At 43.3% G+C, this 26724-nt stretch overlaps 1 protein-coding gene across 6 annotated transcripts; it reads right to left on the bottom strand.

The window, feature by feature from the left end:
• Window positions 1–265: 265 nt before the first annotated feature.
• LOC120836413 (zinc finger protein 239-like) lies at window positions 266–26641 on the bottom strand. Of its 6 annotated transcripts, XM_040205280.2 has the most exons (7): window positions 24809–26641; window positions 24705–24751; window positions 11944–12096; window positions 11510–11617; window positions 10090–10189; window positions 6314–6484; window positions 266–4198 (listed from the first exon to the last, which is right to left on the bottom strand). In XM_040205280.2, the coding sequence occupies exons 2-7, from the start codon at window positions 24717–24719 to the stop codon at window positions 3660–3662; spliced, it is 1086 nt and encodes a 361-aa protein (XP_040061214.1). In that variant the 5' UTR covers window positions 24720–24751; window positions 24809–26641; the 3' UTR covers window positions 266–3659. The 6 variants fall into 6 exon arrangements, with proteins under 6 accessions (XP_040061214.1, XP_040354973.1, XP_042149120.1 ...); XM_040499039.1 differs by having other exon boundaries at window positions 24705–26641; XM_042293186.1 differs by having other exon boundaries at window positions 12006–12096; window positions 24705–26641.
• Between the last annotated feature and the right edge of the window lie 83 nt (window positions 26642–26724).

Raw genomic sequence — 26724 nt, 5'->3', positions numbered from 1 at the left:
TCGCGGTGGCTCCTCTGTGTGTGCCACCGATGGATTTTCTGTCAGTCGTCCAATTTTTGTGCAGCTTCTGTTCTTGTGAAAATGGGCGTGGTGCCAGGTGCTAGTTCCCCAATTCTATCAACACCAGGCATCAGACGGCATAAAGCACGGCCGGCCCATCAAGCGCCCTAGGCAAACTACTGCCGCAACGCCCCCCGCCGTCCCATCCCATTCACCTTTTTATATGCCCCTATCTGCGACATCACGTAGTCAGTAAATATGTGAGTAGTGTTCCAACACAAGCTTTATTTTTTTCTGACGAAAACCGCCGTGTTCAAATAAATTAGTAAGCTAAAAAAAAAAATTTCAAATGGGGGTGTAGCAGCGCAACCCTTTTAATGGCACCCTGCAGACCTCCCAGTCGCCTACCCCCAGTCCTGGTATAAAGACCTGGCAGTCTAAAAAATAAGATGTTCTTTTTTTCTTTGGGGCAAATTTGAAGGAATAACTATCTTCTGCAGTTGCGTTCGTGACGAACGTTTACGATTAGGGTCGATAGGTCATTGTCAGTGTTCCATTTTCTTTCTTTTTTTTACTAACTGTCGCTAAGCCCGGTTTGCACGCTTTAATCACATTCGGAATGTGTCGTTAGCCTACTGTTGTCATTAGTAATTTATGTTGCCTACAACGCGGCTTCGTTTTATCACAAATAGAATTATCCTTCTTTTCGCCCATAAGAGCGTTGCCTAATTTACTATTCATTACAGTACACTCGGTCCTAAAATTTCTCCACCAGATAACCCTAGTTATATTGCCCTTGTCAGTAATTTTTTATCAATTTATTTATGTCCGGACCGCTTCGTGACACACCTTTAATATCCCTGCTTTAAATGCGCTTGAAACCGGGTTTTAAGTGCTTTCAGAACAAACTTATGAAAGAATCAGCGAAGCTGTTCGCAATCTCCACTGTGCGCGTGCCCAACTGAGTGCGCTGGTTCGCCGACTTTTTAAAAGAGTTAAATCGGAGAGCCTTTACAACATTCCCAAGAAAAAAGGGTATACTGTAATATAATGCATAGTACCCCATTTTCATGGGAGTACCTATAAATACTCCCAAGAGTGTATCCCTTCAAATGGGGAAAAAGTTTGGCGACACGTGGTTACCTCTTTGTTCAAACCAGCGTTTTATTCAACCGAAGTTTATTGCTGAGCCCTCATGGTCGTGCAAAAAATTACTAAATTATTTGCGAAAGAAAGAGAAAATAAAAAAGAGAACAGTCGATCAAGCCAGTTTTCAAAATAATAAACATATGCAACAAATCTTATAAACTAATAACACACAAAAAAATGACTCCGTAGAAGTTGAACTGTTGTCTAAATTCATATCCTCGGCCTTTTACTGTCGAATATGAATGATATTCAAATTGGCGCAAAAGTAACGTCCGTTCTCTTTTGAAAGTAACCGCATTGGTATATTGTTACGTTCTTAGGATGGTAACGAATCTCAGAACTCGTTAAGTTTTGACGATCTAAAGAGTGACGGTATTTTGCTACGTGTTTTCTATAACAGGCACAACAGTGCTTGGGTCCCACAGGTGCCAGAAAGCCCAATACCCAATATCTTTGCACGGCCCCTTGAAGCTGACAGTGCGGCGGGAACTACTGTACATACTTGCTGGACCGGACAACCGCCTCCCTTTCATTGCTGATTATGCCTTCTGCATGGATATAGCTGGGAGCACGGGCATGCTTCGAAAGATCAACGTAAAACTGGTCCAACGGGCTCGTAGTTTCCACCACCCTGCCAGTCTAGGCCCTTTGCACCTGCCATTAAAACTTTTAGCCTTCAATAAAATTAGGTGAGTGATTTATTTAATAAATGAATTGCTAATTATTGATATTAAAGGCATGGTTTCAAATAGAATCTTGCTGAGCATCATCAAAAACTATGATAAAACAGCCATGCTACAGGTATGAGGCACGCGCAGCATTTTACGGCGTTCTGAAGAAATACTCAATTTTGACGCCTGTCTTGTTTTCAGCTTCTTATCGGAGTGCATCTCTACGCGGGCAATCAGAAGGCGAGATTGACCACACGGAGATGCTCTCCGATAAGAAATTGAGAGCCAGATACGTGTCCAAATAAGGCATTTTTTCAGAACGCCGTAAAATGCTGCGCATGCGCCTCATGCCATTATAACATGGGTGCATTTAGTCGTTCTCAATGATGCCGAACAATATTATCTTTGAAACCATCCTTTAAGAATAATATTTAACAATTTAAGTACTCGGAATTTATTAAATATCCCATTATATTGAGCTCTAGCAACTTTCCTTGGACACACACCACTATGGCAACAGACTTCTTTTTTGTGCGATGCGTCATTTTTGCAGTAGCGATTTTGCCCGTTTTCGGACACACCCTGTATATGTCAAAACAAATGTTTTATACGCTTGGGAACAGGACTCCAATTCCATCAATTTTGCTGCTTATGGCAATAGTGAAAACCACTGTACAGTCACTGCAGATTAAGACATATTTAGATGGATTATGCCTATACAGTTTTTAGATAGATGAATACACAATGAGGTCAATTATACCTTTAGTACAACAAATGTATATGATTCGTTCACTACAAGAGGAATTTCAAATGTTTAAAAGCTTGACGAATTCAAGTGAAACCGTACTTTGTTTCAGCTTAGGTCTGAGCGCGGCCGATGTTATGAGCCGAAGGGCCAATCAAACAGCAAAAGAGACACAAAGCTATAACGAGTTCTCTGTCGCCATCTCTCTGTGCGTGCTCCTCCACCGGCTAGTCCTATCAAGCACAGAGAGCACGCCATGGCGTTGCGCTTTTTGCGCTGTTTTATTGGTCCTCTGGCTCATAACATTGTCTGCGCTCGTACCTAAGGTGAAACAAAATGTTTATGAACACCAAATGAATAGCACTTAAAGTATGAATATCCTCAATGATCAGAACCGTCTTCGTGAATGTGCAAAAAAGAATAAAATCATGCAAAAGGAAGACATACATACGAGTATTACATGTAGCAAGCACGTTGAATGATGTCATCAGAATTCAGATACTCAAATCGGTCAAAAAGAAAAAGGACGAAGAATATAACGAAATGAGATAGGAAATTACACTGCATTTCTAAATCTTCGAGTCATGTATATTCTGTTGCAGTCCTATGAGCAAAGCATTAGTTTCCAGCTAAGTGTGTTAAATAGTTTCGAATACCTTCTTAACATTTGCAATATTCAAGGTTGTTGCTATTGAAAGACCTTAATTATTTTATAAGTTTGTCTATTTATGGTCATGAGTAGGCCGACTTGTAAGCAACATAAGTGACCCTACAGACAACCGAGAGACTCCAGGAGCAGCACGTGATTAATGACTCTAAATGAATAAAAAAAGACTTGGCTTCAAGTATTTTCTTTTTCTATCGTGCACAAAAAAAAAAAAAAACTATGTTCGCTTCGTTTAAGGTAAATTCACTTTTTTTTATCTGTGTTAACACGATAAATAAGAGGCTGAGAGATTATGAAGCATGCGAAACACACACTGCTCGCAAGTAGAACCCTTGCAGGCCTATCGCCAAGCCAAATGAACACACGTCGGTGCTCGAGTATTTCGTTTGAACCCTATCCACAACTATGATGCATGTAAGGGTTTCGATCACTTGCAATGTATTTTCCGATGATTAAGTAAATTGCTATAAGCCGCAAACGCTCTACCGCACGTCTTGCACTTGAACGGCTTCTCTCCTGTGCGAGTCCTCTCATGATTCACCAAACTGCCTTTGTTAGTAAACGTCCTGCTGCACGTGTTGCACCTGTATGGCTTCTCTCCGGTGTGAGTCCTCACATGACTCGTCAAGGCGGATTTCTGAGTAAACGCCCTGCTGCACGTGCTGCACTTGAACGGCTTTTCTCCGGTGTGAATTCTAACGTGAGACGTCAAGTGAGGCTTCTGCGCGAATGTTTTCTCGCAGACACCACAACTGAAGGGCCTCTCGCCAGTGTGAGTCCTTTCGTGAATGGCGACAGCCGCTCCGGAAAGGCATGAGTAAGGACAGAAGCGGCACCGGTGCTTGTTCGGTTGTCGGTGCGTCTGCTGCTTGTGTGGGCCCGAATTGGTCTGGGGAGAGGTGCCACCTCTGCGGCTGTCACGAACAAAGGTATCCACTTTGTCGCCATAGCATGCTCCGAAGCAGTCTGTTGGGATGACACGACAAAGCAAGAAAGGTTGGCGCAGCTATTACGTTATGCAGTTGCGGCCTAAAGTAGTTATTCATTCATTTCAGATGTTAAAAATGTTCATTCACAATGCTTGTAAAGGTCTACAGGTGACCATTCAAGACTTGACTCTGGGAGTCCTATCGTGCCGTAGCTGTGGTGGCTTGCGCGTTCTCCAAACCAAGTACGAAATGGAATTCAAGCCGTTGCGGCCGCTGCTGCCCAGTGTTAGCGGTAACGTGTTACAAGTAATGTCGTTAACAGTATCGCCTTACCTTTTTAGTAACGTGATAATGTAGTCGGTACTATTCCAAGACAGTAATAGTATGGTGCCTGGAGCGCGTCTTAAACTGGTTTGATTAGCGTCCTATCCCGCCCATACATCAAAAACGGTCCCGAAGTGGCAACAAATGACGTCACCGAAGCCAAAGTGTCATGCTCTTGCATGTCACGATCCTGGCAGCTGTCGTAGAAATGCTAACGAGAAGGCTGCGAGTAGCACAACCGAACACAAGTGTCGCTGTCGTCATGGCGTCCCAACTTCTGGCTGCCGAAACTTTCGTGGACCGCCACACTTGAGAGCGACTTTGAGCAGATCAAGCATCTGCTACAAACACCACCGCTGTTGGGACGCCGCCAGGATCGCGACCAGCGACAGCATGACACTTGTATGACGTCATCAGGCAGAAATCAAGGGACCACTTTTTTGGGTGCGCTAAACACACCAGTCGGAGACGCGTTCCAGGCACCATAGTAACGGGTAACGTATTTAAGTTATTTGTTACATCTTCTGAAAACTTGAAAAAAAGTACACCTATATTTTTTTGCCAGTTTCTATACTACACTTTACCTGCAATCCAGATGCAGCTGATGCTACAAGCTGAGGGGAATTATCAGAAAGAGGGAAAAGGGAACCATCATGGTATTCTGTGTTTTTGTACGTGTTCTGTCATCACTGAAATAAACACACAAGGCCAAGTGACTTGTGATTTTGACGCTGATTGATTTGTCCGATTAGCTTGTAGAGTAGGCTGCGTCTAAATTTTGACTGTTTTCCCCACGCAAAAATTTCCGCTTTATAAAAACCCCAAAGCCAGCGCCTGTCATCCCAGTGTCGAAACACGCTGCCACCAAAATATAGCAAAAGCGCTGTTACTGTCTTTTTATAAAAAAAAAATGTTGTGCATTACTTTCTGTCGATTACGATATCGCATTCCTTTATTTTGCAAGTAACGAGTAACGTATTTCTTTACTTTTTTTTTTTGGTAATGCCTACAACGCTGCGGCTGCATACCGCTGCCAGTACGGAGCGCTGGGTGATAGCGTGTTGACATCATAATGATTGTGACTGTGTACTAAGTAACACTGGAAGGGTCGTTTACACGCAAACAGATTATTAGGTTACACAAAATAGCATTCAATAGGCTCGTTTATTAATCGTTGTGTACCTTAGAAACTTGAAAAATCACTAAAGTACACAGCGAATATTTTACGAGCGATTTGAAACAGGAAAACGCGGTTCTATATCGACATTGATATGGACATTTGCCAGTCTAAAGCGACTTCGGCGACACAAATTATTGTTGTGAGAAAATCTTCAATCATTTGAAGCAGCGAAACCTTTTCGGGCTATCTCATGCGTCGAAAATAATTTATAGCATTTGTGAGAGCTACTCAATCAACCAGAACTAAAGAAAAAGACAATTTCGTAATAAATAAGCAACTCAGCACGATACATTTCTCCGATATTAAATAATATGTATCAATTGCAACTTCGAGTGCCCAGACTGAATGTTCCTTCAGTTGAGCCCAGCTTGTTTGTTTACTTTCACTTGAGTTGTAGTTCTTGGACTTTGGAATGTAACACCCCCCTTACTTAAAGGAACAAAAACAAAAAGAAAACATTAAATTTTGTTGCAATATTTTTTTCGGTTTGGTGCAGGCCACTAATTAAAACTTAATGAAGTTTCCACGTGGGGAAAACATTGTGTACCACATCAGGCTCCTCACGTTTTCCATTTTCTGGAAAACCGAGCCTACAAAAAGGTGCTAAGGAGGCTGGATGAGTATTGTCCCGTGTGCGTCTTCTCATACCTGGTGTTGTTAGTTCTGTGGGCACCATAACATTGGGCGGAGAAGTCGCACCGCCGTCTGTCCTCCCCTCCTGGTCCATCTTCAATGGTTGCCTCTGCAATTCGGCTCCTTGGAAAGAGAGCTCCGCCCCCTTGTCCTCGCAGTCCGTTCTCTGCCATTCGGAGTTGAATGCTGCATGGGCAAGTTCTGTTAGGACTGAAGATAAAATTTTCTTTAGTATCATTTTTTTTATACTACACCATTACAGAAGCCCAATCAGAACAAACTTAAAGAACAAGCAAACACAGACACATCATGCATATGAAGTAGAGCAATTCAGGGGTTTACATTCGTATTGCAGTGTAATTCAAAGGGTAAAATAATCATATCACGAAAAAACACAGGCATCAAACTGAATACTGAAAATCCCGAAAACATTGATTGTAAAAATTGCACGTGAATCATACATTAAGGCAATCCTTCTCTATTAAATACATACTTCAAAAGTTTCACTTCACCTTGAACATACAGTAAAGGATTACATCAATACGGTCCCACACAAATCGACAAAGACACAACTAAATATGATCAAGGAAGGGATTTAGTTACATCACTCCCGCTCTGTAGTGCTGAAAGAAAGGCAGGCATGCCACAGAACCAACAACTGTACGGCATATCACCGCCATAGGTTTTGGGAATGATAGGTCAACAAAACGGGCATGGTGTGTTGGCAAATGAAGGTACGGAAGGGAATAAAAATGTAGCATGTAGTTGGCTGAGCTGCGGCCATTCCTTGTTTGATCCGACTTGTTGGTCCCATTCATCTGGGAAAAAATGTAGCCCAAAGGTCTCGCACTGCAAAAGTTGACATGGCTGGTGGCTGCCCCTCCTTTTTAGGCAGCGAAGGGTTGCTCACATTTAAGAGCATTTCCGGTTAGCTAGGCCTGCAAAGTTTAGAAGAATGAGTATTAATAAACAGTCTCCAAGACAAAGGTACTTTACATGCCCTCAATTATCGTCACATTGGATGAGCAAATCTAAAACTGAAGGGTACCAGTGCTTGGAATTGGTCTAGTTGGCTCTTCATTGCTTGATTAGACTGCGGAGTAAATGATTACGAATTACGACGCAGAGACAAGAAAAAAGAAAACAGCAAATGGGAAAACGCGCATTTGCAGTTCAGCTTAATCAAGTAAAAAACTGAAGGCCACTTTTGAGATTAGACAGGGCATGGATAACAACACCATTTGTCAGGGGGGGTACCAGCGAGAAATTTCAATCTGAAGGACGCGGGAAAAGTAAGTCCTATGTGACCATACAATTTCCAAGAGTGAATGTTTTGGCCAAATAACACTGACCATTTCTATTTCCACGAGATGTTTCATTATATACGTATGCAGCGTCAAACCGCTAGCGAGGAAAATGTTTGCCGGTTCCATCTGTGCCGCATCCGCGTGACTAATGCCATCATTCATAAAATGATATGCAGTGTAGATCAATCAATCAGGCTCGCATTTTGCCAAAAACTAACATAAACGGGGCCCACTGAGGGAGAACGAGTTTTAGCTGAGATACTTGGTTCACGTTCACGAGTTCCCCATTGAACCGCTTGGTAAAAAGCCTTTTAGATCATCCAGAAATTGATTATAAAACGTTATAATTTGGTTAAGTGATCTCCAGTATAAATTGATCACCATTCATCACCAGTATAAAGTTTAGTCCCTATTGCAACGCGAATGTTTTGTTTTTTTATTTCTTCAAACTCAAGACAAGCTAGAGTGGCTTTCTCCTCTTGATCGTCTTCATTAAAAAGAAGCTGAAACACTTCTTCCAAGAAATGAGATAGAGGTTGATTCCAGCGTAGTTTTATCCCATAAATCGAAATATTTCGTTTGTTTTCCCCGAAGATGTAACTAAACGCCAGAACACACGAAAAAACCCCGACCAGTCGTTACGTCATAAAAGGATCATTCGGCCGCCAAGCGCGAGTCGCTCGTGAGCAATAAACCTTATTCAGATTCGGCCGCCATCTGTCGGACGTGGCGCCAAGCTTCCTTCCGACGCCATCTTTGAGGCGAATGGCAGAGCGCTGTGGCCGTTTGTAGCGCGTGAGTGGCGCGCAGCAACCGCATGACTGCTCTGTTCCGCTACGTATTCAACGAGAAAATAAAATTAAAAACAACCGATGCAAACATTCGGATTGTATTGTTTTTCTTTCTAAAGGTATTATAGCCAACGTTTGAATAGATGTAGCACTTTCTTGTGCTATTCATGCTCCCTAAAAGAGCACCTGCGGCGTTAGTGTTGTTTTTAAAGGGCTCCTAAACATTTCATTAATATATGACACTTTCCACGATGGCATGAAGGGCTCATGATAATTGTATGTAACATCTGCAAGCATCTATTATTTTATCTGATTTTTTGGGAGCTTGATGTTGGGTAGCATCGTAGCTTCGCTCGTGCAGAGCAACGGGAAGGTCAGGTCAACACCGCTCATATACACTGTTTTGCGTTTGTTTTTCCCGCTCAAGTAGGTCTTTTACAACCGATTGAAGGCTGATGCAAAGTGCAGAAGAGCCAGGCGACGTGACAACTTCGTTTTGCACATGAATGTTAAAGGCAACGGTGCTAAAAAGCAAAGGTGAACGCTCGCTTACTTTACGCTGTATCATTATCACGCTACTCTCACATTTCGAAAAACATTTTGGAGATGTAGTCGAAAGCATAAAAGTGGGCTCTTGACTGCTAACCTGGACCTGTTGGCGAGTTTGACTGTCCCGCTCGCTCGCTTCCCAACTGAATGGGTTCGCGCTGCGGGAGAAGCTTTTATTTTTAACCAATACTGCAGGCAACCACTTTTATGAGCACTGGTCATATTGCATTGCGAGTAAGCATGAAATTCAAAAGCTCTCTGAGCTATGTGACCGCACTACCAGGATGAGCACATTAAAATGTCGCCGACGTTTATTCCTGCATTTTCTCTAAAGGGGCCAAACAGTATATATGTGCAAGTACTGAATTTATTTGTTAGTATTATTATCATGATTATAATAGTAAAATGTTTTACTTCCCATGAAATGATTTTTTTTTAAATACGTTATATTTCGCGTATTTGCACCATGGCGACACTCAGGTCATTTCCTTTTAAGCTTTTGTGCCTCGCATACGCTTGTGTGAGTATGCTAGTGTAGATCTTCAGCGTAGTATTTATTTTTTACCTGCAATAAAAATACTACTATCGTAAATTCGGGCTGTATCACACGCACTCCTTATAATTTTGTTTTGAGCTACCTTTGGTGATCTCCCCAAGGAACGGAATACAAATTTATTTAAAAATTTAATTTCATGTTGTTTTTTTTCGTGTGTGTGTGGAATTATATCTGCAGGATCAAAGATTAAATATTCAACGCACCCATCATAGAACTCTGCAATTCGGGTCTGCACATGCCAGCTGTCAAGGTGCACTGGGCGAAGAACTGCTTGCATTCTTTAGACCCGCAGCCGCGAATGCCAAATAAAAACAAACTATCCTACAGGGGCTGACGGCCCTGCTAAATATATCATACAAATCTTTCTTGTGCGAACAGGCATAATCAGCTGGTCAGGCAAGTTAACGCACAATTAAAACAAATGCCCGAGTCGGCCTGCTCTGGTGCTGGAATGAAGCTCATTTTTCTAAAAAGAACTTAGTGAAACCACTGAAAACAAACTTGCGCTTAATATTCGTAACTTATTCTCAAGCAACTAACACCACCAATATACCAAAAAAAAAAAAAAAAAACATGCACGAACGTTACCCGGGGAGAGCTGTTCGCGCTGCAACAGGCGTCGGGGACGGTGAAGCCTTAAAGATGGAGCCAAGCTTCTGATGGTACCCGTGGCCGCCGAGAGATGACACTAGTAATGAATAAGGTCTATTGCAGGCTTGTCACTCCCCCGCACTAACAGCAATCATGACGTCTTTTTTTTTTTCTTCTGCTTTTTAAAAACAGCAAGAGTCGCGTAAATAACTTCGATAGGCACAGAAGATGCGCAAGAGCAGAGATTCCGGAAACTCCTTTTATGACGGCACGCTCCAGGGAGGGGCTTCAGTGGTACTTTGAAAATTATTTTCTGCTGCCTCCGTGCATAAAATTGAAAAATAATTTCAACATTGGGCTTCCTGGAGGGCAAATTAAGACAATTTATGTGTTTTTTAAATTACAAAACCGCTTCAGCTTCCCTTTGAAGATGTCTCATCTTCAAGACTGCCATCACTTTACACATTTCAAATCCTTCGTTAGTTCATTCGTAGTTTTGTTTATGCATTTTTAACAACTTCTAGCCACCTCCTCTCTAAAGTCTTCTTGGACCCCGAGGGCAAGGTTCAAGCTGAAACATGGCTCTTATCAGGCACGTTGCCAGGATTTTGGTTCGGGGGAGGAGAAAGGAGGAGGGGGGGGGGGGGGGGGGCCGCCTATGACAAAATGCTGTATGAGGGGGAGGGGGAAAAGGAGGTCACAGCAAAATGAAAGATTTCTTTTTGGGGGGGGACCAGGCTGCCCCCCCCCCCCCCCCCCGCACTACGTGCCTGGCTCTTCATATTGATTTTGTTCAGCCCTGTTTCGCCAGCTTTTCAAAAACAACTTTAGGGGTCAGTGTTTGGTACCTGGTGAGAGCGATAGCATTCTCGGTTACTGATTGGACATGACATCCCAGCGTTTTGCGAGTACTGCATACATAGGAGAATTTCAGCTATTATACAGGAGTAGATAGCATCAAACCGGAAGTAAAGCACATCATTATAGTTTCAGCTTGCGTCGCGCATCACTTTGTCGCGGCACTCAGCTTTTAGCAGACGGCTGCCTATATTCTGGTCCGTTAACGGAAGACATGAAAAGTATTTTCTTTTTTTTCATTTTGTCTGCGAATGACGCTTCGTAGCAGACGAATTCCGTTGTTCACTTACGTTAGCAGACTAATCATCTGCTGACGTTTTCTTGACTCGCTCCATGAAGTTCCAGTCACACTGCTCGTACACCAAGCAGAAGACAACCTTCAAACACCGTCTGAGGCACGTTTCTTTCTCGTGTCTTCTCATACTGGGCCTAACAAAACCGTCTGCGGACGTGTTCAAAGCACACATAAGTGTTCGCTAGGAACATGTCTGCAGAGAGTTTTGCTAGGCCCAAGATGAAAGTACTGTCATGAAGGAACCAATTTCGGCAGTTCACACACTTGTGACTGCTTGCGACCGGAGGGGCTTGTGAACCATGTTGTGACTGCTGACGACTGGCCGCTGCGCCGCCGGTCATAAGTAGTCACCAGTGTTTTATGCATCTGCGGCTGTAAGCATGGCAGTAAGAAATTAGTACAGTTGCCTTGAGCAAACAATAAAGCAAACACTCAGATTGTGCACATTGTTTCACCGTTTTAGAAATAAGACACCACCTTCAGAGATTCTACATAATAAACCAAAAGTAAGACACACTATTTAATTTGTCCACATTAAGGCATACTTTGAGGGATTATACAGTTTCAATCAATAACTGTAGGAAAGGCTTTGAAAGGGGTGGGAGGGGCAGGGGGGGTGGGGTGAGGGCAGTAAATAGGCAAAGTGAGGTAAGGCAGAAAATAGAAAGTTTGCGTGCAGCAGGCTCAACTGTAGCCATCTCATTTGATCTGGCTCTGTCGCATTCGTGTAAAGACATAATATAGCACAAAGGCGTTGCACCACCGAAGGGGGATTCGGCCTGTGACAGGCCACCTTTCCAAAGCTGTGAAGTGTCGTTCCCATCTGCGTCCCAAATCCTGACGAGTTTGATCTGCAAGGTTTAGAAAGAATACGATTAATAAACAGGAAGGAACGGGAAGCGACAATACTTGTTTGTATTTTTAACTACGTATATTCGGCAAGCTGAAACTGGGTGCGAAATTTTAAAAAAAGACAGGCATCGCAAATGAGCAATGAGAGTACAGTTAAGATTTACATTTGAATCAATCAATCAATCAATCAATCATTTTATTTTTCTTTCACAGGAAAGAAGGTAGCTGGGGCAAAAAGCTGCAACATGTGCAGCTTGACGAGGCCCCAGCTCCAAGGCAGCAGCGCGCGTACAGGGCTTTGCTCAAAAATCAAATCTAAAATGAAAACATTCTTCAAGTTCAGAAAAGCAAAAAAAAAAAAATAATAATAATAAATAAAGACATTAACAAGATTCTAATGTAACATATGATATCAATTGACACGGTACACATACAACACGAAGCCTGAAATTCACAACTTCGACAGTATCAACATTAAAGCTTCAAATGGTAAGCTATGGCTAAGATCTGTTTCAGCATTCAGCTTATTCAAGAAAGATGGAAGTATGTATGCGAGCGATGTCAGTCCATAATTTGTTCGGGGGGTGGGTACACTCCACTCTTCACTTCGCCGTGTGTTATAAACACTAGTATTTTTATTTAAATTTGCTATTTGTAGAAAACAACTATGCTGATTTTTTTGTGCTATTTTATAAGATACAAGAAGGCGGTAGTAATGTAGGTGTGTTATTCTGACAACACTAAAACGGACAAAAAGAGCATCTGTATGGTAAAAGTAGGACACATTTGCAACCACTCTTAGAGATTTTTTTTGCAGAGTTAGAAGTTTGTTTATATTTTGAATGGTAGTGGTACCCCATACCAGGTGACAATATTGAAAATATGACTGCACGAGGCCGTGAAAAATTATTAACAAATGAGGTGAAAACTGTACGGTACCGGGATAGAGTACCAACAGCGTTTCTGGCTTTTTTATGTATGTATTCTATGTGCTCATTCCATGATAAATTATCTGAAAATATTACACCTAATATCTTGAATGATTTTACTATCTCGACTGGCTCCCCGGCTATGGTGGTATTTGGGTTAGAATGAACAGTCACGTTTTTGGCTCGAAGCAGCATGCACTTAGTTTTGTTTATGTTAATACGTAATCTATTTATTTCCGTCCAACTATGAAGCTGCGAGAGCATCTGATTCGCCCTTTTTTCGATGTCATCAAGAGTCGTGCCTTCCAAAAATAATGTAGTGTCATCGGCGTAAGCTATAACTGTGCAATCTGGAACACTGTGCTCAATGTCATTAGAAAATAAAATAAATAATAGAGGACTTAAAACGCTCCCTTGAGGTACTCCTGTATGTACTGTTTTTATAGTTGAGACTGAATTATTGATTTTAACAAATTGTCTCCGTTCAGCCAGATAGGACTTAAATAAATTGAGTACATGACCCCGAATACCATAGCATTGTAACTTTTTCAGAAGTATACTGTGGTTGACTAAGTCAAATGCCTTAGAAAAGTCAATATATATGGCTAATGTCAGTAGTTTATGTTCTATATTATTTATGATTACTTCTTTTGAGATGAGATGAGTATGCACTGATCACCCCAACCAGTTAATATTCAGAGCCGACCTAGCGAATCAGTAGATCAGATTTATCGTCCACTGCAACCCTTGCTATATTATGCTGTGATTGAAATTCTGTTCTCGTGAATTAGACACGCCATATTCGGAAAACACAATGAGTATTAAAACTTGGTTTGGGGCTGAGGCGTATGAAGATGCGACCCATTATGTCTCAGATTAATGAGGGTGAATGCAGTACAGCTGTGTTTGCATCTTCGGGTGTCAGTCATCTCAGCTCTTTCTTCTTCTTAAAAGTTGTTTAGATTTCGATGTCTGCTGTGTGAATCTTCTTTCCTTCGTCATTCTGTACTGCCTTGGTCGACTGTTAGAGACACATCACGTATGAGATTAATAAATTGTGTTTTCTAGCTGAGGAACAACCTTAGGTATCTACTTCTGCCGGTTGATAACTCCAGTCCTGAAAAACAAGACAACAAGGCTGAAGAGGCAGCGGTGGCTCCGGGGTAGAATCCCTGAATGTTGCTGGGCGGCTCTCACAAAGTGGTGGGTGGCAACACTTGCGTCTGCTAACGGAGATGCCACCTTATATTCAATCTTTTATAAGGTCATCACGCTGTTATTGTCATTGAGCATTACCACTCGTGAAAAGGAACCGCGGGTAACCCAAAGAACACGCAGCGTAACTTTCGAATTTTAGCGGTAGGTTTGTTTGTAACAAACATTCCTGCACAAAAATGGATAAGATGCTGGAAGGTCAGCCGATATTTGCGAAGAGGCGGAAACATGTGGTGTGGGCAGGAAGGGGGGGTGGGGGGAAGTGGTTTAGATGGCCGGAAACCCCTAAAATGTTTACGAGCCAAGCGCCCCCACTGCTACAATTCTGCTACAAAGCGCGGGGAGCGGACAGACACGTCGCAACTGAGACCCAGTAAATGCGGAACTACCGCCAAAGACTGGCTTTTTTGTGTTTGTGTGCCTCGAAGCTCAAGGAGACTTGACGTATTTAAAGGAAAGGTTTCTCCCAGCTAGGGATGTCGCGAACCACCCGAGGTTCGATTTCGAAAGGTTTCGATATTTGCAAAGCGAACTAAGGTTTGATTTCGAAAAATTTCGATATTTTCGTACCGACCGAGGTTTGAATTTAAAAAATTCACAACTTTCGAACACAGTGGAGTTTCAAATTCGAAAATTTCGGGTTCGAATATTTCAAATATTTTGTGACTTGAGGTTCGATAAATTCAAATATTTCAAACTTTCCTAACTTGAAATTCGAGATATTTGAAAAATTTGAATTTCTTGGGATCTGAAGTTCGAAAAAATCGAAGATTTCGAAATTCCTTGGAAATAAAATTCGAAAACTTTGAAAGCTTCGAATTTTTATAAACATGAAGTTCGAACAATTCTAAGATTTCAATTTCTTTCTGCATAAAGTTTGAAGGTTTCAATTCTTTTTTAACGCTAAATTCGGAAGAAAAAAAAAAACTTCGAAGATTTTGAATTTTATTCAAGTCTAAGTTTTCAAAGTTCGAAGTCCGGTTTTCAAGTTCCTCCACAGTTTCAATTTCAAATAACGTTTCCACGACTCACTGGTTTTCATGAAATCAAGTTTACAGAAGTTAGGGTGCGATATCAAGACTGCGAAGTTGGTCAGGCAATTAAAGGAGATGACGAGTGTCCCAGAATTTGCCAGTGCAGGGTGACGTGTGGCCATAGATCAGTAACTGTGACTGCCGACCCGGGGGGGTTGGGGGGGGGGGGGGTCTTTAACCTGCATCACGCAGTAGTGATCACACAAACACACTGTATTATGATACTCATCCAGGGCAGGAGGTTGGCGCTCAGAAAAGCCTTGAAGTGACCTGGCAAACTACCTCCCCATCCCTTGAACGCTGGTAGTAATCCGATCAACGCCGCCCGAGTGACGCTGGCATATAGTAAGTTAAGTTTGTAATTGTCCTGGAGGTTTGTTTTCTGGGACGGAGGAATCGCCTCGCAAAAAGCACAGAACCCTACACAACTCGAGGTCGAGGAGCGTTCGACCATACAAGTGGCGTCGGAGAGGAAAAACGGGCCGGGGGGAGGGGGGGGGGGGGGAAGGGGAGGGGGAGTTTCAGCCCCCCTTTCCCCCCTTCTGTAAGGAAAACAATACGGGGAAAGAGGGCTGGTCGAACCATATTTTAATCTGAAATTATTTATGCATATAAATAGCTATTGTTGCTCTTCACTGCATAAAAGAATGCGTAGATGGTCATTGTTAGAAACTAATTGTCAGAAGGCACTACTCGTCACATGCTTAGTGGTTCGGAAGTTCAAAGCTATGTTTTTTCGACCTAAATAACTGTGCCAATAGTAAAAAAAAACATTATTAAATGCGGGGAGAAAAATCTGGAGAAAAAAAAACTATCAAGAATTTGCCGGAAGTGTTGTATTCTTGCATATTCAGAAGTTCAGAACTTCGAAACAAGTTTCTCCTACCAAAATGTGTACAGGCTAAAAGAAACACGTCCCAGGAACTTGAAGCGAAAAAAAAATGTTTTCTTTTAATGACATGCTGAACTTGAGGAATATAAGAAATCTTCTCCCATGAGTTAATTTATTCCTTAACATGAAAAAACAATAAATACATTATTTTGTATTCTGCAGATGGCAATGATATGTACTGTCTGTGGTGTTAATTCAAATGCGATACCTCAAACAATTTAGACGAAAATAAATGCCAAGTTTAGGGCATAATTGCATGTAGATACATGTTTGGACATTTCTTCGAAACTCACCTTGAATAACAATAATCACATCTTAAGACGACACTTATCTAGGCTACACGTAGATCATTCGTAAAACGTTTAACATCTCTACCATGAATAGCTTTGGCTACAGCGCACTTCAAATCTGGCACAAAAGATAATCGTCAAAAACCCGTCGTCCTTCCTCGCCCCTTCGGGAATTTATTTCTTTAAAACTAAGCATGCCAGAACGTTGAAATAAACGGCATTGTCTTTCGTAAGGAACGCAGCACCGCATGTAAAAGTTCGAGAAAAAAAGTTACGAATGTACCTCACTACTTGAATTCAAATGAAGTCGTCAACCGGTCTTTCAAGGTTCGACGAAGGTCGAACTTTTACCCTAAAAGTTCGAAGTTCGTCAAACTTCTGACTTTTCAGGATTCGAAAGTTCGAAACTTTTTCAATTCTCTTGATAAATAAGTTCGAAACTTAGAAAATTATTGAATTCCTTAGCATAGGAAATTCGAAAAGCTTCCAACTTTTTAGTGCAAGAAGTTCGAACGTTCGAAAATGATCAAATTTTTTGGTCAGTCAAGTTTGGAAGTTCGACAAGCATCAAATTTTGCAGCGTGATAAGTTCGAAAAGGATAGAATATTTTAGCGTAATAAGTTCGACGGTACAAAAAGCGTCGAACTTCTTAGCTTAACAAGTTCGAAAATTCGACTTCTGTCAAATCTTACGATATAGAAAATTCGAAAATTCAAAATCTTTCGAAACTTTCAAACCACTTGATTCGATCATCGAAACTTCGGTTCGAAAAAAGTTTGCGGCATCCCTAGTCCCGGCTTCTCCCCAACGTAGGAACTCTCACCCACTACACGAGGTGCACACGCTGCAGCCTCCCCCAAAGGAGCCAACAAAATGCAGCACCCGCTCTGAAGCTTCCGTAGTTTGTGCTGTACTTGAAGGATAGCATGCTAAAAAGGCAATGCAAAGATGTCATGATCTCTTTGCGTTGCCTTTACTCCCAAGACTTAAAATATGCAGGTCTTTCACGATGCGACGTTTTTGAAAAAAAAGCTGAATCGGGAGGTCTTTTACACACGGAATACTTAAAGTACTATTTCAAGTAGGATTAGAAAACTTGTACTTTACTTGAACTACATTCTCTGTGCCTGTACTGGTACTTTACTACTATGCGTTTTCTGGTAATTTCTGAAGAATGTATAATTCCGGACTTTAAAGTACATTCCACAAATTTGGAAACAAAAAATGATGTGTATCATCGTGTGAAAACGCGCTATCATCTTTCGAGACGTCATCTGGTGATTTCTCTGTGACGTAACGGCAGCTATAAGACCGATAAAAGAGTGCCTTATAAGTGTCTTGTGATAGTTTGCCAGCCAGAGTAAAAGAACTACTCCGTGGCGGCTTGATTTTATCCAATATTTGCCGCAATTTCCGGGAAAAAAAACCAACTGATGCTCCTCCGATTACCCCTGGAGCAATGCATACCAGATAAAATACAATAAGAAAAATGTGGTATTAAAGGGCATCATAAAAGATTGTGTTAAAAAGTATTTGTACTATAATTTAAAAGTATGTTGTATTTATAGTACTTTACTTCAAGTACATCGCACTTGGTGTGCTTACAATACTTGAAGTACATAACCTGTAGGTTATTGACTTTGAACTTTACTCAAGTTTTTTTTCTATGTTCTTAACGCAACACTGTAAACAAGCAAACACTGTCTGCAAAATCAAGCTCATGCAGCGCTAAACCTTAAAGTAGAAATGATACATTCACAGTACATCATTCACCTAACAGGTCTCTGCTGGAGGCGTGGAGCGAAAGCTTACACTGCAGAATCTCCCGAGTTTGACACCGCTGGCCCCCCCCCCCCCAAATGGCATAAAGAACATCATGTAAATGTACAAAAAAACTCGTAGGACTTTCAGTCGGTTGATAACATACGCACAGGATGACACTTTAATACGCACACTGTAGTCACACACAGACAAATTCGAGTGAGATAGCAAAATTAACATAAAAAGATTCAAGATGTTCATTCACTGCTATTAAAAACCCGTCCCCTCTTCTTAATGACCTGTCACAACGATAAAAGTTAAAGCACTTTTCACACTTCCAAATTTCAGAGTTGTGAACTCTACTAAAAGCCAAGTTTCGGTTAAAACCACAATATCACTAGTAGACGAATCAATTAGCGACGCCAAATCATCACGGTTTCCAATGACACTTCGGATATTAGTTAGTGAAACTTGGATTTCTCTAGGAAATTCAGTGAGGCCATCACGCTCATTATTTTGTTTTATACCTTGACGATGATGCCATGAAAATATTAGTAACTTTAACGTCATGAATTTCGTTACTCGGAGTGTAATTGAGTCGTAGTTCAAAAACGCAATTACCGTTGGGACAGCAGAAATAGCAGATTGTTTACATATAGCTCAGTATTGCATAGTTTAAAAGGTTCATTACTCGCCTTACCGGACTAAATTAATATTTTTCTGATATAGCGTGTTTCGATGAAGAAGTCCTCGGAAATGGAAATGTTAGTACCACGAAGCTCGGGTTTAGAAATGGAGTTTTTCTTTAGGCTTAAAAGACAAAAAATTTAAAATAATCGGTCGGCACGTATCAACGCTAAAAACACGACCAAGCCTAAGTGCACGGACAACACTTTCAGAGAAAATGTGACGGTGAAGCTTCTTTTTTTGTTTTTCTTATTATTATTATCTTGCATACTTTGATATCTGACATCGGCCAAATTTCCGGCTATGAAGGGGATTCCATAAAAAAAAATTAAGTTATCTCGACGGTTTGGCTTATAGCATTTAATTCCTGCTGAACGGTGTCGACGCTGGATATATTTTGTTTTATGGTAGCGAGTCTGCTGTGGATGTCGGTTACCTTATTTTCAATTGACAGCAGATTGTTTTTGATGGCACCCCCAGTGTCAAGAAGCAGGGATTGCCCTTCCTCGAGTCTAACTGAGCGGTCACTAAGGTCCTGAAGTAATCAAATCATACTGGGCATTTGTTTTTCTTTCAGATCCTTAGAGGGACCGGGTTTTAGCTTGATGCAGTGATGTGATTGGCCTAAGCTATTGGAGCAGCCAAGAGTGTTTCGGAGCAGCAAAAGTGGCTTTTGGAGCAGATATTCTTAGAAAAATAAAAAGTTTTGTTTTAAGTGCTGTACAAACAAAGGGGCACTGTGTTGTGCTCTGATATGACTCACTGTGACGGAACTCGCTGCTTGCGGTTTTACTGCTGAGACATCCCACAAGTGTACAGCACATTACTATAGGCATTGCCGAGCAATTCCAAAAAACCACTTGCCACGTCTTACTGATTCCCAACGTGCCAGATTTTCGTCAAAAGTAAGCAAACGTAATACAATGAATCGCAAGTGTCAGGCTGGCGCCTCTGTCGTGCAATGATGCTCGCATACAGATGTGGGAAACTTTGGCAGGCTTGCAGTTGCGCGTGCTTCGTCGCGCGAGCGGGCACGGTTGCGATCGAACGGCGGTTCGATCGAAACCGTGCCATTCCACTCCGTTGCCAACTGATTCCCGAAATTCTATGCAACATGTAACAGTCCAGAATACGACAAAAACGTCCAGCGGCGCGTGCTTGCTAGGCCGGCAAACAAGGTACAAAAAAAAGAAGAACCTGAGCGCATCGATGCAAGACATTGTGAGCCAGGGTCAAAAAGTTCTTGAAGCGCTTTGTGCAACAACTGAACTCGAGACAAACAAGCGCACTGTGCGGGTTCAAGTCAAGAAAGAAGGCAATGTATATACATTGCCTTCTTTATTTTAGCTCACTTCTCTTCACCAACTTTCTTTCACGGCAGATTTTTCACGTACCGGGGTCCTCTCGAAAGGAAGGCACCAAGAGAAACCTAAGTAATCAATACTTCGACACAGCAGTCTTTTGTGTTAAAGAAAGATTTTTATAGTAACGTACGACTTAAACAAGAACAGGAATGTTGATGGACACGCGGCGGTACTTAGTTTAATTTTAAAAAGCGCTATATCTACAGCGACGTGGGGACGGCAAAACCCGATGTCACGTGACCACGGTCTCTGGAAGGCAGGGACCAAATATAGTTTCCCATGGCCGTTGCTTCCAGGAGCGAGTGCTTCAGCTCACAAAGAAACTCCCGTCACACAAAAACATGTTTTCATTTCACAGCATGACAGATTGGCTACTACCCGGCACGCTAGCGTCGGAGCGTCCGGACACGCCCGCGCGTCTACTGTTGAAAAAAAAAAAAAAAGATGCGAGACAAGACCCACGAGACGACGAGAGCACGAAACGTGAGACGGCAAGAAAACCATGCAAGGACATAACACAGGCATGCTCAATTACGGCACTCAGTTTAGTTTAGGTTTTGAAAGGCAACCGAAATTGGAAAATAGAGATAAGACGAGGCGTTAGGCAGGGGTGCCCGTTATCGCCTTTGCTGTTTATGTTGTATCTGAGAGGATTGGAGGATAGACTAGAGAAGAGTGGGCTTGGATTCGACCTTTCGTACAGAAAGCTAGGCCAAAAAATTCAGCAATCCTTACCGGGATTGATATTGTACTAATGGCTAACAACAGGACAGAGTTGCAGGAATTAATGAGCATCTGTGGTAGGGAAGGAGAGGAATTAGGTTTAGAATTCAGTAGTGAAAAATCAGCAGTCATGATTTTTAACAATGATGAAGTTGAGAGGCTGAAAATACAGAATATTACAGTTGAGAGAGCTAGTAAATACAAGTATCTAGGAGTATGGATATGTGACGGTGCAGAATATCTCAGTGAGCATGAAAAGTATATAATAGGTAAGGGCAACAGAAATGCGGCTGTAACGAAAAATAGAGCACTTTGGAATTACAACAGATATGAGGTGGTGAGAGATTTGGAAAGGGGTCATGGTCCCTGGCTTGACTTTTGGAAATGCAGTGCTATGCATGAAATCCGAAGTGCATGCGAGACTAGAAATAAAACAGCGCGGAGTAGGTAGGCTGGCTTTGGGGGCACATTGCAAAATGCCAAACCAGGGAGTACAAGGAGACATGGGATGGGCGTTTTTTGAGAGCAGGGAAGCTGTGAGCAAGATAGAATTTGAGGATCGGTTGATTCAAATGGATGGGGACCAATGGGCACAAAAGGTTTTCAGCTATACATGAGGAGCATAGACACAAAGTGGAGACAGCACACTACGAAATTAAGAGGAAAGTTTTTAGGCTATAGTGGAGATACGGAAGAGCAGGTCTCAGTTAAAAAGAAAGTTAAGGCCACAGAAAGAGATTGGTGGCTAGACGAAATGCAGGCAAAAGACGGCTCTGGAAAGCTATAGATTAAACAAAACAGTTATTGCCAAAGGAAGCAATTATGAGAATTCTAGGGGAAGCTCATTGTTGTTTGAGGCGAGGACGGGTGTTCTGCGAACCAGAACATACAGAGCGAGGTACCAGGAAATGGATACAGTGTGCACTGCTTGTGGAGAGGAGGACGAGACGGCTGAGCACTTGATAATCTACTGTAAAGGGCTTCACCCTATGCCTACCGAAGACAACATGGATTTAATAAAGTCATTGGGTTTAAAGCGCGAAACACATGTACGACGAAAACCTTCCGATCCGACGTGCGGACTGCCGGAATGACCTTGGGGGGAGAGGGTGCTCGTAGCATCGGAGAGCGTTGAAAACCCTCGCCTCCGACCGTCGTATTGCGCGGTCGGACGTCGGATCGGACAGTTTCGTCGTACATGTGTTTCGCGCTTTAGAGACAGTGAAGGGAGAGTGGATTTCAAGACTGTAGAGATTACCAAGCAAAGATTAAGTGAATGGTGGCAGAAAGCGAGGGAAAACAAGATACTTTCTTATTAACTGATGGTAAGGGGATTTTATAGCCCCACTTTCTTTGCAGTGTGAAGTGAATATAGATTTCACATTTAAATATTCTAAGCTTAAATGGTAAAACAAAATGGCTAGGTGGCATAAGCTACCACCCGATCCAAAGGGCTCAGCCGCATTCATCCATCCTTCATCCATCGCGAATTCTCCACCGCCAATACGTTTGATTCAAAAGGCCTTTCTAGGCGTCTCGAGCAACGCTCTCGCTGATCAAGGCAGAGAAGAAAAGCGCGAATGAGTGCGCAACAGAATCAAAAGCTTATACACTGCATTGTGAGAGCTGCCCGATTCGACCGCCCACCTTTGCAGTTGCCTGCGGAAAGGCAACACGCGATCTTGTACAGGGTGTCACAAAAGAAAATTTACACGGTCTTTTTTACCGCAAAAATAAACTAGGCATCGCCGAACGCTCATTCTCCGCCCAAAGGTAGAGCTAGAGGTCACAACCAGATACCAAAGTTTCAGCCCCATCCGATAAGTTAATCAAAAGTTATAAGTGATTTTCTGAAAATTTCAATGGGAAAATGGAGCCCATTTTTGCCCGGTTTCGGTTTCTGGTGCCATGGAGCCGCATGTGTTTGAAAACTCCGTCGGCCGCCATTTTGCCATTGAAATTTTCAGCAAATCACTTATAACTTTTGAATAAGTTATCGGATCGGGCTGAAACTTTGGCATCTGGTTGTGACCTCTAGCGCTATCTTTGGGCGGAGAATAAGCGTTCGGCGATGCCTAGTTTATTTTAGCGGTAAAAAAGACCGTGTAAATTTTCGTTTGTGACACCCTGTATATCGGAGTTCGCTCAGTGCGATATCATTATGCACAGGCGTACTTTCGTGGCGGTGCCGTTCCCAGTAGGCTGATCATCACAAACTACTGACCGTGATTGGCAGCCAAAGGTGGTGCCTTGCAGCGAACTTGCGCTTGCGATCAAAGGGTCCTGTCGAGTGCTATCGCATGCAGAAGACGAATCCCGGAGAAAAGCTCACCGCAAAACCGGCGGATGCGGAGAAAAACTCACCGGCCATTGAACGTATGCGCAGAAAAGCTCACCGATATTTTCTCTTCTTTTTATGTGGAGGCTGTTGGATCCTGCGTAACATGTATCAATTTATTATCATTAAAACTTTGTAAAAAATCAAATGTCCTCTTTTGTAATATTTGTTAAGCTTAATGGGTATATTGCTCCCAAATTAATAATCGCGGGCCAGTGTTTTTTATGGCTTACCCTCTAGGCAACGAAAGCCTAACTAAAATCTTTATGAACTTGAAGAACAGGAAAAAGTTAAAAAAAGGTAATGATGACTGCCTAAAACCTAAAAATCAAAGGTGTAAATGCCGAAAATTAAAAAGTGTACGCGCAACACCGCGGTGCCTGAAATTCTCTTTGAAGCTTTTGTTAACATTTGAAAACAGGATAAAACAGTCAATGGGATATCGAGGCTTCTTTCTTCCACGGATATGCACGCTTTCTAACCGTTCGTGCTGGTGTTTCCACATGTTCCTTTTGTGTGATAGTGTCCTACGGTGCACCAGCCATGACCTTCAGAGGTGCACACTGTCTCCGTTGTTATTCGTGAGCTATATAAGAACTAGTCATTTGTAAGGTAGGTAGCGAATTGGGCGAGTTGGTAAACGTATACATGATAAAAACCACTCAAACGACGACGACGGAGTGAAGACAACAAACACGACACGACGAAGCTGTTCTCGCAACTAAAGCTTTGTTAGTGAAATTAACAGAAAGAAAACAGCGTAGCCAACACTGATTACATCCACAAACACCTACTTATCGATTAGGCACTACACAATATTTGGACCTCAAACGATTCACCACACCGCTATTCATATTAGCTCGCAAAAAACAAACCTCTTTATCTGACAGAGCTACCGACGGCGCACCCTCAGCTGTCAATAAATTGTTGCCTTTTTTACCGGTGTACGATGTTCTGATTTTATACTTGCGACTTCATTAATTTGCAGAATGGGTGATTACTAATGTCTGAGGAATTAGTAAATACGCCCCATGAACCTCAAGAATATTACAAAAACGAGGAAATATTTTTAATGAAATGACGAAAGCGAACTGTGCTAAATTGCCACGTTTTACGGAGAATCAAGCTAAGCTAAAAAAATATCGGTGAGCTTTTCTCCGCATCTGCCGGTTTTGCGGTGAGCTTTTCTCCGGTGAGCTTTTCTCCGGTGAGCTTTTCTCCGCCGCCCGCAGAAGACACCGTTGCTTCTAGAGACGGGCGTTGATCTTCAACAGCAGTGGAACAAATTTGATCTTTGGGCAAACTTAGCTCGATACACTCCGGATCATCTTCCGCTGAGACCCGCGCTCTGGCCGACATCATTGAGCACTTACCACGTACCGAGTCATCTGCCGCTTCCGACTTGAATGGAAAAACAAAGCTGCAAAAGAAACTGGTGAAATAACGAAGAAACGATGCGAACATCGCGAATACGAACTTTACGCGGGAAAAGAATTATCCGGGTTTAGCCAGTGGCTTGACTTTGGCTTTGGATTTAGAAATACGGCTAACCCCTTTGTAACGGGGGCACGGGGGCAACGGGGGTAAACTGGGTAAACCGCACTCGGGCAGCGTGGTATGGGCCGCGGACCCCTGCCCACAGTGGCGCCGTCGTTGCCCTCCTCGTCGATCTCCCGGAAGACCTCCGGCTGCAGGCCCGCGCACTCCAGGATGACGTGCTGCAGCGTTTCCTCAGCCCCCTGTGTGCGCAGGGTGCATCGCACGTCTGTGTCGGTGTACTTGGCTCGAAGCACCCGCGTTCGCAACATGCCTCCTCGGGCATCGAACAGAAGTCCGCTGCCAGGAATTCCACCTTTCTGACTTCCTGTTTTTCTCTGGTGTACAGGGCAAGTGCCGGCTTGTGTCCCGCCGGCACTTGCCCTGTTCAGTCTCGGCGAGTCTCGTGCGGATGTTTTCCAGTTGTTGTTCTGGAGTCAGGTGAAGGAGAGGGCTGTTTATGCCATACCGGAGGGGCCAGCTGGCGTGTTCGTCGCACCCACCTAGTCGAGAGGCCCTTGAGGTGGATGTACTTGAAAGTCTGTCTTGCCCACCGCCCTTCCTGCATTTGGCAGAGGCGTCGTTCGAAGCCCAGCTTGGACCGAGCCTCTCAGGCATCGAAGCTGGACCACCCCATGTCCCCCTGCACTGCCTCGATCGTTAGGTGTTCCTCGGCTGGCTCCCAGTGCCGCCCGTCCCACTTCTCTCTGGCGCACCTTTAGGCACTCGCGCGTGCGGGACGAGACACAGGACTCCGTTTCCAAAAGTGAGGCCCGCACTGCCACCATCTTCCACATTTCCCGGGAGTTCTCGAAGCGGTTGTAACTCCAGAGGGCTCTGGCAGTCAATATCCCCTTGGACTTCCTGCTCTTAGCCTGGAGCCTGGTCTCATGGTCTTCGAGGTAGTTGTGACCCTCCTGAATGTGAATTCCCAAGTACTTGTATTGTGATACCCACGGTACTTGTTCCCCCTAAATTTTCAGGTCATCTGCCTCGGTGTCTCCTCTGTCCCCAAAGCCCATCAATACCGACTTCTTAGCACTGAAACTCAGCCCCAGTGCCGTCCCCATTGTGTTGCACTCATTCATAAGGGCCTGCAGGCCCTCCAGGGAGTGTGCCATCAGGACGATATTGTCGGCATAGATTAGCTTAGGGATTTTTCCTCCCCCACTGGTTCCCGTCTCCGTATATTCCAGGGTGAAGCCCTCGGCGCAGTCCTGCAGTCTGTTTCCGAAGCCTGCTATGTAGAGCATAAACAGCAGTGGCGACAGTGGGCATCCCTGTCTCAGACCCTTGGTGATGGCTACTGGATGAGTCATCTCTTCTTGCCACTGTGCCACCAGAGTCGTCTCCTTGTAAATTTCCTTCAGCAGGGTGATCCACTCCTCTCCGAGCTCCCGCTTTGCTAGCTGCCTCCACAGCTTCTCATGGTTGACCGAGTCGTAGGCCCGGCTGATGTTGAGGAAACAGAGGTAAAGTTGACGCCTCTCTCTCTGCGCGATCTCTATGGCCTGCGTCAGCACGAATAAATTGTCCTCAAGGCGTCTCCCCCACCGGAAACCGTTCTGTAGCTCCCCCAGGACTCCCTCTGCCCATGTCTGCAGTCGGTCTCGTATTATCTATGTCAGGGGTGGCCAGGCTGGCCTGGCCAAAGAGCCGCAAACAAAACCACGGAACTTCTAAGAGCCGCGGGGGGGGGGGGGGGGCAAATTAACCTTTGTTCAGAGTCTGACTGTACGTATGGGGGCACAAGGCTGTACGTATGGGAGTACAAGGCTGTCAAACTGCAAGCTGCAGTGTTCTTTATTCTGAAATCCTTTCTTTTTTTTTTCTGGGGAAACGCGGAAAGGGGCGAAA

This window comes from Ixodes scapularis, unplaced genomic scaffold (assembly GCF_016920785.2).
Source record: "Ixodes scapularis isolate PalLabHiFi unplaced genomic scaffold, ASM1692078v2 PGA_scaffold4__175_contigs__length_147842914, whole genome shotgun sequence".
NCBI lineage: Eukaryota > Metazoa > Arthropoda > Arachnida > Ixodida > Ixodidae > Ixodes > Ixodes scapularis.
This window is presented reverse-complemented; position numbering and strand designations above follow the sequence as displayed.

Bases quoted from the DNA above. Each gene is read 5' to 3' on its own strand.
- LOC120836413 (XM_040499039.1), bottom strand. The intron at 11,618-11,943 runs ATGGCTACAGTT...CCATGCTTACAG, and splicing joins ACAGAGCCAGATCAAATGAG to CCGCAGATGCATAAAACACT. The intron at 10,190-11,509 runs GTGTGTGAACTG...ATTCATTACTAG, and splicing joins CCGGTCGCAAGCAGTCACAA to TGTCATCTCTCGGCGGCCAC.